An 18,519-nucleotide genomic window follows, 5' to 3' on the forward strand; every position below is an offset into this window, starting at 1 on the left:
TCGATATATTGGATAAAGGATGCTGAATATTGAGCTGCCAGGCAGGAGAAGAAAAAAAGAATGCCACATAAAAGATTAATGGATTTAGTAAAGGAGGTTGGTGTGACAGACGAGGATGCTAGAGATGGGGTGAGATGGAATTAGATGATCTGACTTGGACTGGTAGACATGTGTAAATCGTGGTCATCATTTTTTAAGGCAGTATAAGCACATTTAAATGGCTTATACTGTTGCCGTAAACATGCAGCTTTATGCAGGGACGCCTGTAAAATTATTTTAACAGAGATATTCAGCCTTTGCTTGGTGTGAGGGGAGTTTCACACATGGTACGAGCTGATTTGTTTAATGTCTTGTTTCAAATCTTAGAGCCTTTCCTCCCACATAGTGCTCATTGCCAGCATGTTTCTTTTTCACCAAGCAAGTAAGACAAAGTTTCAAGGTAGTATGTAGAAGATCTTGATATGAAAGTTGTAAGAAAAATGTATTTTGTATTTTATGTGCATTAAATAATATTCCTTTTCATTAAAGGTTTGTCATCTAAATGTTAAATGAAAAGCATAAGGATGAGTCATTTACAAACAATACTGCAGTTTCTTAAATTTTCCCTGGATACATTAAAAAATTCCCACATTATCTGATAAATCTTTTCCACATTGTTTCGTTATTAAATCCGAGTATATTTGCCAGGTGCTGTGGAGAATTCTTTTCTCTAAATGGGTGTGTCAGTGACCTCATGGCCTCGTGAGAAATTGCCAGCCCATCTTGGGTATTCCCCCTATTCCTCGCAGCTAGACACTCCCCCTTTTAACCGAGGCCACTCTAACCAACGTGTTTTGAAAAGGTCAATGCAAAGGAAAACAGAACTTTTACAAGAAACATCCCAAATAATTTCGTATGAACAAAATTTTTATTGAGCTAAAGGTCACTTGAAGGGAAATGCTTTGTGTGTAAATATTTATCATTTACATGTTAAATTAAACAATAACCTTTCTAATACACTAGAAATGAGAAAATTGTCCACCTGGAAATGTCATATATGGGGAAATAATCAACTAATAATTGTGTCATCAGACACATTGTAATTATTTAACAAGAAAAACAAAAGAAGTTCTAGAAAAGTTGGCAAGAATTCAAAAAACATAATGTCAATGTGAAACACTTTGTGGTTAGTCAAAGAGATGATATGAAAAATCAGAGGTGGGTGTGTACTGTACACTCACAGGTCACTGCCTGTAATAAAACGTCAAAAGCCACAGAGAAAGTCCATAACTTGGCCACACAGAAAGCCACAGTCTTTGTGTTTGTGTGCGTTAACCAGTTTTAGCGAACGTCAAGTACATAGGTCTCCAAGTACATAGTCACATAGGTGGCACAATGAAACATTCACTGTAGTCTGTCAAACAAAGTTACACATGTTAGCTAAGATTCAAAATGAAAACCATAATGAATAATGAATATCGCATGGTGTTTCATCTAAAGCCTTTTTTAAAAATGTGAATTTTTATTGTGTTACAACAATAAAACTGGGGTGCTTGCTTATGTCTGTGTTACTGTGCAACCTGAAAGAAAATATCCTTTTCCTACATTTGGTGAAATTTGACTGAAGTGCACTGATGTTCCTGGCATGTAGTGGAGCAGATAAAGTCGATGCCAGAACAATACCTTAAAAGGGCTAATAAACTAAGGTTAACTTTGCTCTTTAGTTTCTTTATTTCTCATTTATACAGTCTGTTACCAGGAGAACTATTTGGGATTTCTTCAGAAGAATTTCTGTCACATGTTCAGATGAGCCAGAAATTGATGCATACGGAAGTGTTTTAGGCTGATTGTATTACCACATAAAAAAAAGCAGGCACGCACAGACACACACACACCCACACACACACAATCAAAATCTTCACAGCTGTGTAATTCTTTATAAGGCTTGTTGATTTTGCCAAGTGAAAGAGGCAACGATTTGATTTAGATTTTCTAGTTATCGTTAACTACATTTTCAAAACAGTCAGTGATCATGCCTTTAGCCTTTATGCTAGTAACAACTGATAGCAGTTGTTACTAGCATATGAAAAAGGAACTGAGATGTGGCTCCTCCTCCCCCCGCCCCCTCAGCATACCAGAATAGTTGAAGAATTTACATTGATTTAGCGACTCATTTTAACACAGAGAGCACGGCAGCATGATGGTGAGTGTTTGCGTCATTTGAAGTTTGATAATGTCACATACTTAAACAGTGTTTGAATTGATTCGGGCTACCATCATCGTTCATGCTTATGCTAGATGATAATAATAATGTGAGTCACTCAATAATGTAAGCTGCTGTGTAAACAATCGAGGCTATGTGAAAGTGACAGAGAAGCGGAGTGTGCAGGCATGTGTGTCAGGGTCTCGGTGTTTACATTGCTTTATTCTAGCTTGCCTCAGGAGCAGTGAACAAATTAACAGTTCGGTTGTAGCTTGAGCTGAATCCTTATACAAGTTAAAACTTTAAGTGTTCAACTGAAACTAATACTGAGGTCACGGATACAATGGCAGAAATAGGCTTTCTTCGAAAGGAGGATGGCTTCTCCCTTAGAGATACGGTGAGGAGTTCAGCCGTCCGAGAGGGGCTCAAGGGTAGACCCAGGACAGAAACTCTCGGCTGGCCTGGGAACGCCCCGGTGTTCCCCCGGATAAACTGGAGGAGGTGGCTGGGGAAAGAGGGAGGTCTCGGCGTCCTTCTTAGGGGTGCTGCCCCCGCGACCTGTCTCCCGGAAAAGCGAAAGATAGGTGGATAGCTGGATGGATGGAAAAGAACAAAATGGCATGGTAAAGTGGAAACTGCATCAAGGACAGAAAAAATATACTGCTAATACAACTCTTTGTAACCAGCTGCACAGACAGCATGCTTATTGCAAAACTAGCAAAGAACCGAGAAGGGTTTTATAGTTAAATGAATGCGGATAACCGGAAGAAAATGGATGGCTGTATAGAGGGATGAATGCTTCTCAGGAAATGTGTTTAAGCTCTGGAGTATAAAATGTGACGGTAATGGTAACGACTAGTATAGATGTGCTCTCAAAGAGAAAGCAGAGAAAAAAATCCTGAGCGTTTAACACAGATAAACAGATAGACATTCATATACATATATCGAAATTGTTATATGTAGATATTTTTTCAGCACGACTGAATGTCTGTGTGACTGTACAACCTTTCTAGGAAAACGACTTTAGTATGAAACAGTGTGTCCACCATGCATGAACCCAAATAATTAAGAGAATGAGAAAGGAAAGAGAAAGTAACTTTTGTGTTTTGGCTGTCTCTGGGAAAAACAAAGGTCAAATGCAGAAAGTGTCAGCATTAGAAGACAAACAGAGGCACTCCACAGAATCCTTTACAGTCTGGCTTGTTGTTTAGTATCATTTAGATTAAAAAATCTAAAAAGAAGATGAGTCGTGAAACTCCATTTGGATGAATTCAGCTGATTATGTGAACCAGGTGTGAGGTTTTTCATTTGTAAGACAAAAGGGGTTTAGAGGAGAGTATGTGTGTATGAGAATAGCTCAGCAGAATGAGTGTTCTCTCCAATCATTACGTCAGGGGAATTCCCATGTACTGCAAAGCCTTGCTGATTAATGCTGTTCAGTTTGCACAGCAGTGTAGTGATAAAGCAGAAGTTGCAAATACAATAATGAAAAAAGGAAAACAAAATACATTCACAGATTGATTTGCAAAACAGAATCAGAAATTCTATTTTTAAATATACTTGTAAGTACTGTAATTTGCATTAGAGTTTGGAGGTGTGCCCTGTTGTTTTAACATCAAAGATCTGTAAATTATTTTATGTAACATTATATCAAACAAAATGCTATTCACAGCTTACTCTCACATGTCTCATTAGGGAAATGTAACCACCCTCCCCCAATGGCCACATCAGAGTTGGATAAAATTGTCACTTAATTTGAGTCCTTGATTTAAAAAAAGAAATCCATCTGCATTAGTATCACTTCCACAGTTCATTTTGTATCAGTATTCCTGAAACTAAATACACCATGCAGTTACTTGACCTTTGGGATTTCCCTCTGTTTTTGTTTCAACTTATGACAGTCACTGCTGCTAAATGGCCACTCGTGAAGGGTAGGGGTGTTTCCACGGGTCAGCCTCTTTAAAACACCTTCACTTTAGATATTTACTGACAATGTGGAGAGAAGCATATGTGATTTTTTTTTTTGTGCTTTATCCTATTACACCATATCCTACAACTGAAACAATCCCGATTTGATTTTCCAAGTGGGAATTTCCTGAGATTTCTGATCACTGCCAGCAAAGTCACATAAAAAAAAAAAAGATCACTTCCTCATGAATAGTTTTAGAAACAATGTCAAGTGAAACTAGTTCATCAAAAACAAATAAAGTCTGTGCTTCTTGTTGGACGAAACAAACTGATCTATTTGTTTATTATATTTCATTTTTTATTTTTCCAAATTTATATAAGACAGGGGAGGATATGTAATAAGCTATGTGCTTATGTGGTTAGCATTTGGTTCCTATGATACCAAATGCGTAGTAAAAGAAAACTAGAATGTTGTTTTCTCCTAGCAGGTACAGGAATACACCCTTTTAGAACAAGCCCTCTCTTATACTGACTGGGACTTTCCTTTTGCTTCTTGTATACTGAAAACCATTTGGGTGTGTTCTTTCAGGATGAGACAGCCTGTTTTCCCCCCAAACATGACTGTAAAGAGCCAGTCAAATGTTTCAAATAAGATTCTAGTTCACTGAAAGGGTAGGATTGGGTGGGTTTCGGGGCTGGGTGTTTGATATCGCCCTTGTGTAGCATTAATGATATTTTAAGACAAAACTATCATTCTCCTGACAAATGTAAATGGTGAGAAATCACTGCATGCAAGTTATTTTTGAGTGTTCAGGTGTACATGTGCCACTTGATGGCATCTCACACTACATTTCATTTCAGTGATTAACCAGTTTGTCTTTCTAACAGGCGTCCACCTGGAGCCGGTATCATTTCCTGTAAGTAATGCTCCGATTTCCTATTCCTATCCTATCATGATTTCAGCACAAGGCAGCGTGTGGTTAGGGCACTTTTGATATTTTAACACCCAGTCACATGTTCCTGTTATTAACTGTTGCTCTGATACATATCCATGTGCCACTGTTGTGACTGGACTTGTAAGACTTACAATAAGTAAGGCCTAAAAGGATTACTAGGAAGTAACTACAAACATGCTTTAATTTTGGAATGTAATTTTCTGGTGTTCTAATTTTAAAAGCAGTTTCCTCCTATATATCTCCTGTTACTTAAATATTATATTATTAATTATTTATATTAGCTAGTTATGGACATCAACGTAAGGTTAATGTGAAAGCTTATGGATCCAGACATGAGTTTGTAGCCTTCCCACTGATCTCATGTGTGCGCTTGTGTTGTTACTTGAACTGAAAAGAGAAGTGATCATTTTAGCTTTAAGAAGTTGGTGACAGAAGAGAGCAAATCTGGCCCAAGTTCATTATCTGTGTTTTACGATCATTGCTTGGCCACAGATGTTGTTTACTGAACTGTCTCAGTTATTTCCTGGTTGTTGTTACTGTCAGCTATCTCAGCCATCTTTAGGCACTGATGCAAAAAAAGTGTGCGTGATTCTTTATCTCTGCGTGCCACTTTAATGATTTACCATTTTCTGTGTTCCCAGAACTCAAAGGTTTTCCCTTGATCTGCTGCTATCTCTTGTTCTGACGCTGACTTGGCCCTTCACTGTCACAGGTGAGCAGTTCTGCCAGCAGCACTCGTTCATTGTGGTTAAACATAGAAACCAGTTGTTTATTACATGAATAAGAATGTGTGATATGACAGTATTATGCTTGGTTGCACATCACCAGCTAAGGAAAGAAAGCAAAACGTGTGCTCCCCCAACTCAGATTTACATAACTTTAATTTTTTCTTAGTTTGATGGAGTGGTCTTATGAAGAAGTTAAACTTTTTAGGAGATTTCCTTTCTTTGTAAAAGGTGAATATGTAGATCAATGCTATTCGCACATCTTTGTAATGAATAGGAAGCTGCCATCCACATGACTGGACCAGCCATTACAGCAGCACCCTATGCTAACACAAGCTAAGCTAATGGGTTTTTGGTTTTAGCTTCAAATTTAGTGTATAAACACGAGTGTTGACTGTTTCTTCTCATCTGACTCTCACCAAGAAAGCAAGTAACCCCGTTTTCCAAACTATTTTCTATGTCTTCCTTCAGAATATTATAGCTTTCCTGTCTTAGTCCCTTTAATGCCCCCAGTTCAGTTTCCAGCTACCAGTCCAGCCCAGAACTGCTGGAAAATGCAATTAGTAGAAAAATCTGAATATCTGGAAGCTAAAGCCAGAGATGTTTTCTTACGAGTTGGTAGATAATCAGTCAAAAACACTCACACTTCAAAACAGGAAAAACAAAATAGTTCTCTCTGTGTATTCTGCACAAAAAGGAAAGAGAAAAGAGCTTATGAAGAACTGAAATTAGCCTACCGCGTCATGCAGCGGAACTCTGCAGGAGCTTAAACAAAACCGCATGGAAACACATGTCTGCCCTAAAATAGAAACTGTTTGCATTCATTTCTCCCTTTAGATATTTTCTTTAATAAAAGATATATGCCCTAAAACTTCATCCCTGTTCCTTTTTTGTTTTTGTGTTTTTGTTTTTTTTAACAGGAGGTGCTGCTATTCTTAAAGGGGAGGTCGGTGGAAATGTGACTTTTCACTGCTCTGATAAATCAGTAAAGAACATTGACTTACTTTACCTCCAAAGAGACAACGTCTTTGTTAATGGTTATTATGAATCTAAAAAAGTACCAGCAACGTGGAACAACACAAAGTTTGATCGCAACACTTCATCTGTGTTCATGGATAACCTAAAGGTCTCACACAGTGGGGAATACAAATGTCACATTCGGTACAAAGACGAGCAGCATATTAATGAAGACTCAATAACCCTCAGTGTCACAGGTATTTATGTCTTCAATTCATCTCATGAAGTTCATTTTTATATGACTGTCAGTGTGAATAGACCTTTAAGATGAAGCGTTACAATAGTGTAAAGTATGTGCATATAATATAAATATAAACAAAGAAAACAGCTGTTTTCTTTGTTTATATTCATATATACGCCAGTCCCTTTGTACATGTTGGAAACACCAGGCTGATATCACTTTCCTTGTGTCTTTCTTCTAGCAAAGTACAGCAGGCCTTTATTCAGTCCTCCAGTCTGCAGCGAGGAAACCCAGAATTGCCAGACAACGTGTACATCAAATAATGGATACCCAGAATCCAGCATGATAGTTCAGGCTATAGTTACCAGCACTAATGAGACCATCAGGCAGATATGGCAACATGTGAAGTCTGTCCCTTCCCCAAATCCAAGTACATTGCTGTTTAACATTACCACCACTGTGAGTTATAACTGCTCGAACGGGGAGATAAAGTTCAGCTGCTCCGTGGGTGACGTCACTTCGGATGAGTTCTCAGTCTGTGAGTAGCCTGTTCATCTTAGAAAAGACAATTATTTCTTTATCAAAGTAGTTCCCACAATTAGCTACTGGACAAGTTTTGGGAAGTTTGAAAGCCAGTGGAAATCTCTTGGCATATTGTTTATTGTTTTATTTCATAGCAACATCCTCTTATTCTGTCAGCATTTGTGTGGCTGACACAGAACAGTTTAGGTTGAGTTTTTGTGATTTTTGAGATTTTTAAAACTTATGTGAGGCTACTAGATTACATTTTTCAGCAAGACGAATGAAAGTGACTGAATAGCAAAGCATTTCCTGCAGAATCAAACTCAAATTACTGCTGAGACTGACGTGATAAAAATTATGTGCTGTATTTATTCTTAAACTGAGGTATTATGGAAATGTAAAATTTGTTTGAGCCTACTATATGTTTATTAATACAACAACAGAGTGGGTGCGTGGGGGAAGTTCCAGGTTTTTTAGAGCTTTGCAGTTTTACTATATGTCATGTTTTGACATATTAAATTATAATGATTGTTCCCTTTTCTTTTCTGATCAGTTGTTTGGTGGTTTTTAATTTACCTTCATGTTAAAATAGTGAAGCTGTGACACTGTGAATACATTGTGGTTGCTGGGTTGATAACATCACAATATCAGCACTGACAGCAGTAGTAGTGTAGTATTACTGCTGTGCCCAATGTAAAAAGAAAGATTAACGAGTCTTTTCTGCATATGCTAAGAGTGTGCTATAAACGTTTTCCAGAATCAAGAATCATACAGTTTAATCATACAGTGGGGTTTGTACTTATGTTAGTTCTGTGAAATGAATTCAGTTTAATTCAGATTTAAGGAAAACGATTAAGTTAAAACATTCGGCAGTTCATTTTCATGAAATAGTTTAAGTTGACCTTTAAGTTCCCCAGCATGGAAAAGAAAAGGCAGACATGCCTTGTTTTTAGTTCAGTTCACTTTTTTGTTTTAGTTCTTCAGGGTAATTAAATATAATAACTCTTTTTTTCTGTATTTCATAATACTTGTCATGTGGGGTTCTTTGTAATAATCTTGATTCTGATACATTTGTTCTCATTGATAGGTGCTCATCAGGAACAACAGAGCACTGATATAGTAATTATGACAGCCATTTGTATACTGGTGGTGGTGGTGGTCATGATTGCAGGTGTTTTGTGCTGGAGAAGATGGACAGGTGAGCACAGAGATTGCACACATGTGTAAAACTGCAGGGACATGAAAATAAGAGAATGAATAACTCAAAATGTGCAGAAACTCATGGCAGGCTCTGTGTTGTTTTTCAGGAGGCAGTATGAGGCTAGAGAGAGTAAATACAAATGAGGCGTAAGTAAGTGTTTAATTGTCTATAATAGTGTAGTCATAATACTTTGATTACACAGTAATCTGTGTAACTTTTCATAGAAATCAAAATTGTACTTTTGATTTCTGCTTGTAGATTAGAACAGATAGTGCTTTCGCTTTCCTTGTTCTTTCCTTCTGCCTAATTATTTCCTTCTGTGTCTTATTTAATCCAGGGTGGAAATATCACTTTGTGAAAAAAATGGAGAAAAAGAAGCTGCTTGAGGGGTGAACCAGTGAAGGACAACATTAAACCCACGTTCAAGGATCTAGAGCGACAGATATCGTCTCCTCTGTGTCAATTACACACTGTGATCAGCTGGTTCCACGCAAAATAGGAATAACCTCACCAGGCCTCGCCAAGAGTGAGTGACCCATCACCAGGAACTACATGCTGTTAACATTTCACACTCAACACTTGTGACTTTTAGCGTTTGAGGAAGTATCATATCTTGTTCTTTTACTGGTGAAGCAAAGTGCGTCACTAAAGTGAGAATGGCTGACTTCACTATGTAAAAGCAAAAAAACAGACTTTATCAGCGGTGTGCGGTTAGGTTGTTGTTGAATACTGGAAAACTGTGACAGAAATACCTCCTGACGCCGTGTGACGATAGACGAAAAACAAGAAGTTAGAAGAATTATACATATGTATGTTTGTATTTGTATACTATGTATATGTGTACTTTGTTGTTACACCAACCACTGCGGGAAGAACCTGGCACACTCGCTACAATGGACACTTGTGGACTATGAGTCATTTAAAAAAAAGAAAATACTGTCATTGCTGCACTTTAAAATCCCCTCCTGTACATTTCTTCTGTAGCCAATTTTTAATGTTTTTTTCCCTAGATTTTTAAACAACAGTGTAAATACTATATATATATTTTTTATTTTAATAAACAAAAAAGAAAAGTTCAGTCATCTTAGTGTTGATTTTTTTTGGTTTTGTTTATTTTTTAATAGAATAGTACTACATTGGGGTCAGAAATAATAACTGACATGTACTGGAAAAAATGTGGATGAAGAAAAGCTGGAATTCAGAACATTTTGTGCAGATTAACTTGTAATTTTAAGCAAATTTTGTGTATTGTGCAGTAAGTTCCAGTATTTCCAGATTTCCTTGTAAGGTGCAATGTTGAATACAAGGGAAATGTGTTTTTTCTGTATTTTATTTAAATGGCCGTTAAACGTTCCCTAATGGGGGATATTGCGGTCTTCTCCACAATTCTGACGTTTTCTCAGGTGACTGTTCTCAGGTTATCACATGTAACCTTTTGTATGCTATTAAGCATAATATTTATTTCAGTCTAACTTTTACTTCCTTGAAGATATTTATCGGTAAAATGTTTGTGCTATTTACAGTTTTTGGTAAGAGGAGCCTGTCTGTTATTCCCCATTCCCTGGAATTACCAAAAATTCTCTAAAGGGTGTTTTCATTTCCTAAATTTGCTTGAAACACTCTTGTTCGGTGCCTAATTTATCTTTTCTTTTTGTTTTTAGAGTTTCAAATTCTGTCTGTGTCCCTTTTCAACCAATAAAAGTTATGTAATTTAACTGAAGTTGTGGGAAGAGTTACACTCGCGCTTCACTACACCACACGCAGCTTTAAACCTCCAAGTTCACCTTCAGCTGCAATGTAGTCAAACTGCCACTAGATGTAGTACGAGCACCACAAAATTGAGCTGACTCTTGCTCACGTATATGATTGTTTTTTCAGGTTTATGTGTACAAGTGCATTTGGATGTTACTGAAATACCTCATGATCCCAAGCACACTTGTCTTAAGATAGCCTGTGAAACAAAGTTAACTTCCTTCTGCCTAAGAAGGAAACAGTGTTTAACGTGTAATTATATCAGTGTCTGCATTTTCCTTCCCAGTACAAGAAAGGTGTTGTAGAGTAGACTGGACATGCCATAAATAGGGTAATTCCCTCACTATTAAGTCTTTGAGAGAGGAGATGCAAGTGAATATGGTGTACACGTCACACTGAACTGTCTTTTTGTATATACACCAAGTTTGTACCTACAGCGCTGTGCAAAAGTTTTAGGCAGGTGCGGGAGGGAGAAAATGTTGCAAACAAAGAACACTTTCAGAAATATAAATGATTGTTTATTGGCCCCAAATTTATTCTGCAGCAGGACGACAACCCCAATCATACAGCCAAAGTCATTAAGAACTATCTTCAGCGTGAAGAAAAACAGGAAGTACTGGAAGTGATCGTGTGCCCCCCACATCATCGAGTGTGTCTGGGATTACATGAAGAGACAGAAGGATGTGAGGAAGCCTACATCCACAGAAGATCAGTGGTTAGTTCTCCAAGATGCTTGAAACAACCACCAGCCGAGTTTCTTCAAAAACTGTGTGCAAGTGTACCTAGAAGAATGGATGCTGGTCATACCAAATACTGATTTAATTTAGATTTCACTTTGGTTCATTCACTTCATTTTGTTGATTGATGAAAATAAATGATTAATACTGCCGTTTTAAAAGCATTCTTTGTTTGCATCATTTTTTCTCACCTGCCTAAAACCTTTACACAGTACTATATACTTAGTGGCCATTTTATAAGTTACACCTTGCTAGTACCACATTGGACCCCCTTGAGCCCTCAGGAATTCCTTAATTTTTGATGGCAAAGTTTCAGCAAAGTGCTCCAAACATTCCTCTGAGATTTTTGGTCTATTATGACATGGTAGCATCACACAGCTTCTGTAGCTTTATCAGATGCTATCTATGATGTGAATCTATCATCACACTGCCTGGAAGATGCTCTATTTGATTGTGATCTATTGACTATTGAAGTCATTTGAGTAGAGTGAACTCACTGTCATCTTAAAGAAACCAGTTTGAGATGATTCAACTTTGTGAGTGCATTTTCTCCTGCTGGAGCAGACGTCAGGAGATGGGTACGCTGTGGTCGCACATATATACAGAAGGTCAGCAGTGATTCTCAGTTGGTACTAACAGGCCCAAAGTGTGCCAAGAAATTATCCTTCACAACATTACAGCACTTTGTTTGCACACGGCAGGATGGATCCATGCTTTCATTTTGTTTATAACAGTTTCAGACTCTGCCATCCAACGGTTGCAGCAGAAATTGAGACTCATCATACCAGCCAACATTTTTGACCAATCTTCTGTTGTCCAATTTTGCTGAGCCACAGTTTGTTGTTATCGGTTGATAGGAGTGGCATTTGGTGTGGTCTTCTGCTGCTACAGCACCAGGTGCTTTATTCCTTTTTTCACTGAATTTGTCCCACCTAAAGATACTACTGCCAGGAGGCTGGGGGGTAGTACTAGTGGCAGGCAGTATTTTTTACATTTTATTGCTCCCATTATCGTTCTCATTTCTCCAGAAGCAGATTTTCTCTCACTTTCTCTCATCATGAGTCACTGTGACAGGCTGTCAGTCCACGTCTCTGCCCTGTGTTTACATTGCGCAGCAGAGCAGCACCAGGCTCGTTGCACTTCAGGAATGTAACCCCAAGGTCCGTGCCTTCCTCCTCCTGTTTTCCATTTTCTCCCCACTAACTTTCCCAATTTTTTCTTTCCATTCCTTCATTTTTTATTCACTCTTTGCAAAGACTCAACCCTTCCCTTTCTCCAGTCTTTCCTCTTCTACTCCCATCCTCCCAGAAACATCCTTTCCTCTGCCATCTCACCCCCTCCCACTTGTCCCATTCTCTCCTACTACCACCTTTCTCTTCTCTTTCCTTTACCAACCCTTTCTCCTTTCTCTTCGCCAAGCCTCCACTCCCTTTCTCACCCATGTTTTTCTTTTCCCCTTTTTAAAATTCAGAGCATTGTCCCCGCTCACTCACACCCCCTTTCCCCTGTCATCATCCCCTCACCTCCCACTCCGCCCCATCTCTGTCCTCCCTCCTCTCATTCCTCTGCTGCCTAACCCAAACAAACCAGGGAGGACCTTCCTCTCTGGTGATTGTAAGAGAAACACACCACATGTCAGAGTTGGTTTAAACATAAACATTAGTCAATCTGAAGTACTGAAAAAGAATATGAGGTACTTAAGTTCAGCATGAAGTGAAATTACTATTTTATGGTAAAACTAACCACCGAATAGACAACAATTAGAAAACAAAATGTCTTGGTGTATACAGGAAAAAGTTTATTCCCTTCTCCATTGTTCTGTTTAATGAACAAAAACCACTTAATAGTACTACACGCTAGCCTACAAGGAAAGCAAAAATATCCAGTTTTCCCTTTGTTTATATAGCACAAGTCTTTATAGACACATTAGGAGTCAGGGCAAAGAGAGGAGTTATGATCATCATAAAGAATCTAAGCAGACTTTTGTGTTTTTCCAGTGACGCAGCAGAGCGTGTAATCTACTGCTTAATGGAGAATGCTCTCAGTCAGAACACAGGCCTGTGGCATTTCTCAGCAAGTGGTTTGTGACCTCTGCCACACTGTTCTGTGTGGGACTTATAATCAGATTATACTAGTTATGAAAGTCAACTAGATTAGTTTTAGTGGAGGGAGCTGGAGCACAAAGGCATCAATTCACAGCAGGAGAGGGGAGCTGATCAGCTTGAGGAGGATTGGTAATGTTTGCTAAATACACAGAGAGTGCAGTGTAGCAAGGCAAACAACGTAGAATAATGTAGACAGCTTAACTCAGCTCAAAACTGTACTTTTAAAATGTACTTTAGAATTGCATTGGAGTATCAGTAATCGTAATGTGCTCATAAATGTGCCCAAAATACTACAGCAATTTGTAGGTATTGTCAGGTATTCTCCAATCAGAAATTGTAGGTCCAATCAGAAATTGAGTATTCTGATTGGACAAGAGAATGTTTGTATGTTTGCAGATATTGCTGATGTAAATAAACTGTGACTTAATGTCTGTCCCTTTACTAAAAGACCAGCTGTTTCATTCTAGCCTTGCACTTTTTTTGGTGTCGGCTTTTTAAATAAACAAGCCGACATACATTTGAGGCTGTAGGCTGTACCAATGTCTCTCATTTCCCATCATGCCTATAAAGGACCTACTAGTTAGTCACTCAGTCTGTGGTCTGTTTAGGTCTTCTGTCTTATGTTTACAAGTGTTACTTTTAGTTTATATTTTTACTTGCCAATTTAAACCCCAGTTCCAATAGAAGATGGAAAACATTTCAAAGGTTTAAAATGACACTTCACGTTCATAAAAATATGAGCTCATTTTGAATTTGATGCCAATAACAAACCTCAACAAAAATAGTTGGAACTGGAGTAACACAAGGCTGGAAAGGTAAGTGGTACTAAAAAGAAACAGCTGGAGGAACATCTCACAACTGATCGGGTTAATGGTCAACAAGTCATTAACATGATTGGGTATAAAAAGAGCATCTTAGAGAGGCAGGTTTTCTCAGAAGTCAACATGGGTAGAGGTTCGGCAATCTGTTCATTTCTTGAGGTTAGGCTGTCAGTCCACGTCTCTGCTAATTTCAAATGGACTAAGGCAAAGTAGAAAACTGTTCTGTGGTCAGATGAATGAAATCTGAAATTCTTTTTGGAACACATGGAAACTAAAGGGATGAGGCACCATCCAGTTTGTTAACAGTGCTCAGTCCAAACGCCTGCACCTCTGATGGTACAGTGGTGCATTAGTGCCTATGGAATTAGCAGCTGGCATATCTGGAAAGGCACCATCAATGCGGAAAGGTATATACAGGTTTAAGAGCAACATATACTGACATCCACACAACATCCTTTTGAGGGAAGGCCTTGCATATTTCAACAAGCCACACGAAACTGAAATCACCAACTAAAAACACCTGGCGCATCATGAAGCAAACATGAGATAAGTAGACCCAGGACTGTTGAGCTGCTAGAATCCTAAGTCAGACAGGAGTGGGACAACAGGGAAATGGGCTCCACATCGAGAACCCTAAGTTAGATATGTTTTGTAGATGGTGCTCAGAGAAGAAACATAATGAGGCTGTTGGAGCGGTCGCAGTGAGGGACCAAGCAGGTCAGGAGGTTCAGCTCTGGTGCTGAGGCTGACTGATCATGTTGTTGCTGTCACTGCAGAAACCCTCTCTCTCTGACCTCCAGAGACAGGAGAGGTGACCTGGAAGCATTTATCACCTCTGTGCTTTGTGACCCATGGCCTGGTGCCTGAGAGAGGGAAAATAACACTAACACAAAAGGAGAAAGCAAGGAGGAGATAGAGAAATAGATGAGGAAAATTGTGACCCGGACAACAATCTGTCACTTTTAAGCCAAATTCGTAAACTGAAAAACTTTTTTTAGTGTTTCATTAAATGAGAATGTCCATATTTTTTTTGTCCATATTTGTGAGTAAAGAATCTCATTCTGCATTTAGAAAATTCTAGTGGCAGGTTTCTGAAACTGCTGGAATCCAGTACGGGCTATTTGAGTGTGCATTAATGAAGATATTTCTTAGTCGGAGGATAAAAGCATTGCTGGTGCAAATGTGTGGGCCTGGTTTGGTTGAGCCATTAGTTATCATCAAAGATTTGAAAGAACGTGAAGTATTGTGAGAGATAGTTGGCTTCTAGCTCAATAGAACTATTAACACCCCTCTGTAATGATGATCCACCAATGGAGCTCTTGGCGAGGGCTTTTTTAACTAGGCAATAACCCAATATCTAAAGCAGCGTGCATGTGTGTGTATATGTATGAGCGTGTGTGTATGTGTGAGTGTGTGTGCATAAGCGAAATTTGAGCAGACATTGACTAGAGTCACATCTCCTTTGAATATTTATAGTACTGCTTAAGATTTGACCTTTACATTCGCACACTCATGCATGCAAACATATAGAGAGAAGACTATATTACCTATCTATCTATGTAGCCATCTATCTGTCTAGGGTAGGTGTGGAGTAGACACTGGTTTGCGGCCTGAAACACTCAGACAGGTGATCACACTTGTGGGAAGACTCTATGAGGGGAGATAGTGTGAGAGACCAGTGAGCAACTAGTATCAAGGAATGGCTGGTGGGATGCCCAGTTGGCTGCAGATACTTGGCAGCTTCATGTTTCTGCAAAAGCTGAACATCAAAGACTACCAGAAGTATTAGTAATGTGTGTTGTGGATTGCTCTGTAGTGCATACAACAACTGCGCAGCCATAAGCTGTGTATTGAGTATTGGCTTGTGCTTGCCTTTATTAATATGAGTAAAATGAAAACTAGCACAACCTGAAAAATGTGTGTTATTGTTTTGTTCTTGGTACCTTATCAAGCTGAAATGAACTAGCTACATAGCCAAGATGGCAGCCAATGAGGGTAGGAAATGTACCGCATTCCATACTCAACTTTTTAACCAGTCTTTAATTATGAAAAATTTGACCCCCCCCCCCCCAAAAAAAAAGACCCAAACAAAAACAAAAACAAAAAAACAGAGCTAGTATTTTGTTATCAAATCAGTTGACCAGAAGCTAGTAGATTAGCCGAATTTACTTATAGGGAAATCCTAATATGTCGGTTATAGTTTTACATAGATGATTGCTGTTTGGTGTGTGTTTTTGTGCGTGTGAAGTGCATGGATGTATGCCATCACTTCATCATGGCATCATGGCAGTAGCTGTTGCTGCATAATATTGACTAAGCTGTGCTCTGCCAACAACATATTTTCTTCAGTCATACCCCCCTTCACCCTCTTTTCACAGCAAGTGTTTTCCCCTTTCTGTTGCTGGGTGAAGTTTCATCTCTTCTGGGAGCAAGAATCTATATGAAGGCAACACAGTTGATGCCAGTGTTCTATAGCTACTATGCAATTAACTTTTACTGCTTAGTGATAAGTTAAGGAAGGAGAAAGCTGTCTTTTACCGCTTTAAAAAAAGTATGCTTTTGTGTTACATGGGCTAAAGGGGACATAATTAGCAACTGAAAGTGAAGAAAGATGTGAAGAAAAATGGTTTACATGCTCTGCAAGCAGGGGATACTTGACACCAAAGGGTCCCTGCAGCAACCTCATCTTAAATTTATCTCTACATCCCAGACATGTTGAGGGATTTGAGGAGGGACATGGTGTACAGACACTAATGTGGAAAAAAAACCCAAAAAACGCACCCACCAGAGAATTTTGTTTCCATATGTTAGAAGAGTTTATCAGATTGAAGCCCTGTGCATGAGCTTGCATCTGTCTTGCACGTACGTTTGTCTTAGTGAACGAAGGTGTGCGTGCAGTATGTGTGCAATAATTGACACCTGAGACAGTTAGAAGGTCATTCCTGGAGTCTGGTCACATAGCTTTGATCATTTTCTCATCGCCTCAGAAATAGACCAGAGAGGACAGAGTTTGCACAAACACTCCCTTGCTGTGTGTGTACTTATGTCCAAGGGGGAGGCCAAGGGAGAGCGTTCGTCTAACAGACTGACAGGGAATGTGCACTTGTTTGCAGTGCACAAGCCTTTGTTTGCATGACTGCACTAATGCATTTGCACCCATACTTTTGTTTGCCACTGCTTGCATTTATCGTGTGAAAAGGCTCATGCGCATGTATGCAAATACCCAAGGGGGAAGTCTGTGTGCACTCATGTGAGTGTTGAGAGGGGTGATTGTGGTTTCTCAAGCTCAAAAAGAACTTTGAGCTCTAATTTGTGCGTGTATGGATTTCTTTTATGAACAATGAACATGCTAAAATTGTATTTTGAGGAGTTTGAATTGGTTAGATTTGAGCTAATAACATATAGTAAAGGACGTAAATAGTATAAAATATTTATCTGCAGATTCGTTGTTTTAATCTTCCTCATCAAACGTTTTTAATGGAGTGTGGTGTTTCTTTACTTTGAGAACAAGTTTTACAAGAAGGTGCAGTGATTGTAGAAAGAGATACTCGACTCTTTATGTGGTTTGTGGAATTGTGGATGCGGGAAACCTTGTAAGGCAAGGACATCGTCTGGGGGAGATGACTCTGAGAATCCCACCATACAAGTGTCCTTGTAACAAAAACAACTTGCTCTAATCTTCAGAAAATAAGTCCTATTTCTTGTTTGGTTTTTCACATTGAATAAACACATATAGACATATATTGGTGCAATTGGAGACATTGTCATGGCATAATTAAGTCCAAACATTGCTCATCAAAGTGTCTTTTTGCCACTTTTTGTGGTAGTAAAAATTGCGCTTTCTCACACAAAAGCACAGAATTATGTACCTAAATATACTTGACAATTACATAGATTTTTTGCTATTAGTTATACAACATTTAAGCCATGCTATGCAGCATGAGAGTTTGTCAGATTGGCACAGCTAGTGTTTTAAATAGTCACGTTTCCTGAAGATTTCATCCATAAAAGACCAGAACCTAATTTAAACAGCTTGGTCTATAAACAGTCTGGTGCTTATCCTTCTAAACACACACACACACCTGCACTATATCTGTGCTTGTCCTAAAATAGCCACCAGGAGGAACTCTTTTCTCTCAGTTTTAGGACATACTTGTAAAAATGTTATTTTTTTTTATCTCCTTTATTGGATTTACACATTTACTAGATGCTCTGATAGGTTTAGTCTTGGTGGTCTGATGATATCTTCAAGAGAGTGAGAGAGCAGAGGAAGAGGAAGCATGCATGGCTGGAGGCAGCTTCTTTAAAACACCCATGCTCTTGTTATATTTAGTGCTTGCAAAGTTCAGCCCCGATCCTTTCTTTTTTCTCTTTCTCTCAATTCTCCATGTCACGATTGTACTTGACATAAT

General features: G+C 38.7%; 1 protein-coding gene across 3 annotated transcripts; it reads left to right on the forward strand.

The window, feature by feature from the left end:
* The first annotated feature begins 542 nt into the window (after window positions 1-542).
* On the forward strand, window positions 543-10,407 carry LOC120719481 (ICOS ligand). 3 transcript variants are annotated; one of them, XM_040008673.1, is made up of 8 exons: window positions 543-2,182; window positions 4,979-5,007; window positions 5,688-5,758; window positions 6,692-6,985; window positions 7,211-7,507; window positions 8,579-8,689; window positions 8,799-8,838; window positions 9,030-10,407. In XM_040008673.1, the coding sequence occupies exons 1-8, from the start codon at window positions 2,177-2,179 to the stop codon at window positions 9,076-9,078; spliced, it is 897 nt and encodes a 298-aa protein (XP_039864607.1). In that variant the 5' UTR covers window positions 543-2,176; the 3' UTR covers window positions 9,079-10,407. The 3 variants fall into 3 exon arrangements, with proteins under 3 accessions (XP_039864607.1, XP_039864608.1, XP_039864605.1); XM_040008674.1 differs by lacking the exon at window positions 543-2,182 and adding an exon at window positions 2,189-2,805 and having other exon boundaries at window positions 8,799-8,842; XM_040008671.1 differs by lacking the exon at window positions 543-2,182 and adding an exon at window positions 2,189-2,805.
* Window positions 10,408-18,519: the final 8,112 nt, after the last annotated feature.

Source organism: Simochromis diagramma, unplaced genomic scaffold (genome assembly GCF_900408965.1).
Source record: "Simochromis diagramma unplaced genomic scaffold, fSimDia1.1 OVJJ01000344.1, whole genome shotgun sequence".
Taxonomy (NCBI): domain Eukaryota; kingdom Metazoa; phylum Chordata; class Actinopteri; order Cichliformes; family Cichlidae; genus Simochromis; species Simochromis diagramma.

Bases quoted from the DNA above. Each gene is read 5' to 3' on its own strand.
- LOC120719481 (XM_040008671.1), top strand. From the start codon at position 2,779: ATGGATGGAAAAGAACAAAATGGCATG. The intron at 5,759-6,691 runs GTGAGCAGTTCT...TTTTTTTAACAG, and splicing joins TTGGCCCTTCACTGTCACAG to GAGGTGCTGCTATTCTTAAA. The intron at 8,839-9,029 runs GTAAGTAAGTGT...TATTTAATCCAG, and splicing joins AGAGTAAATACAAATGAGGC to GGTGGAAATATCACTTTGTG.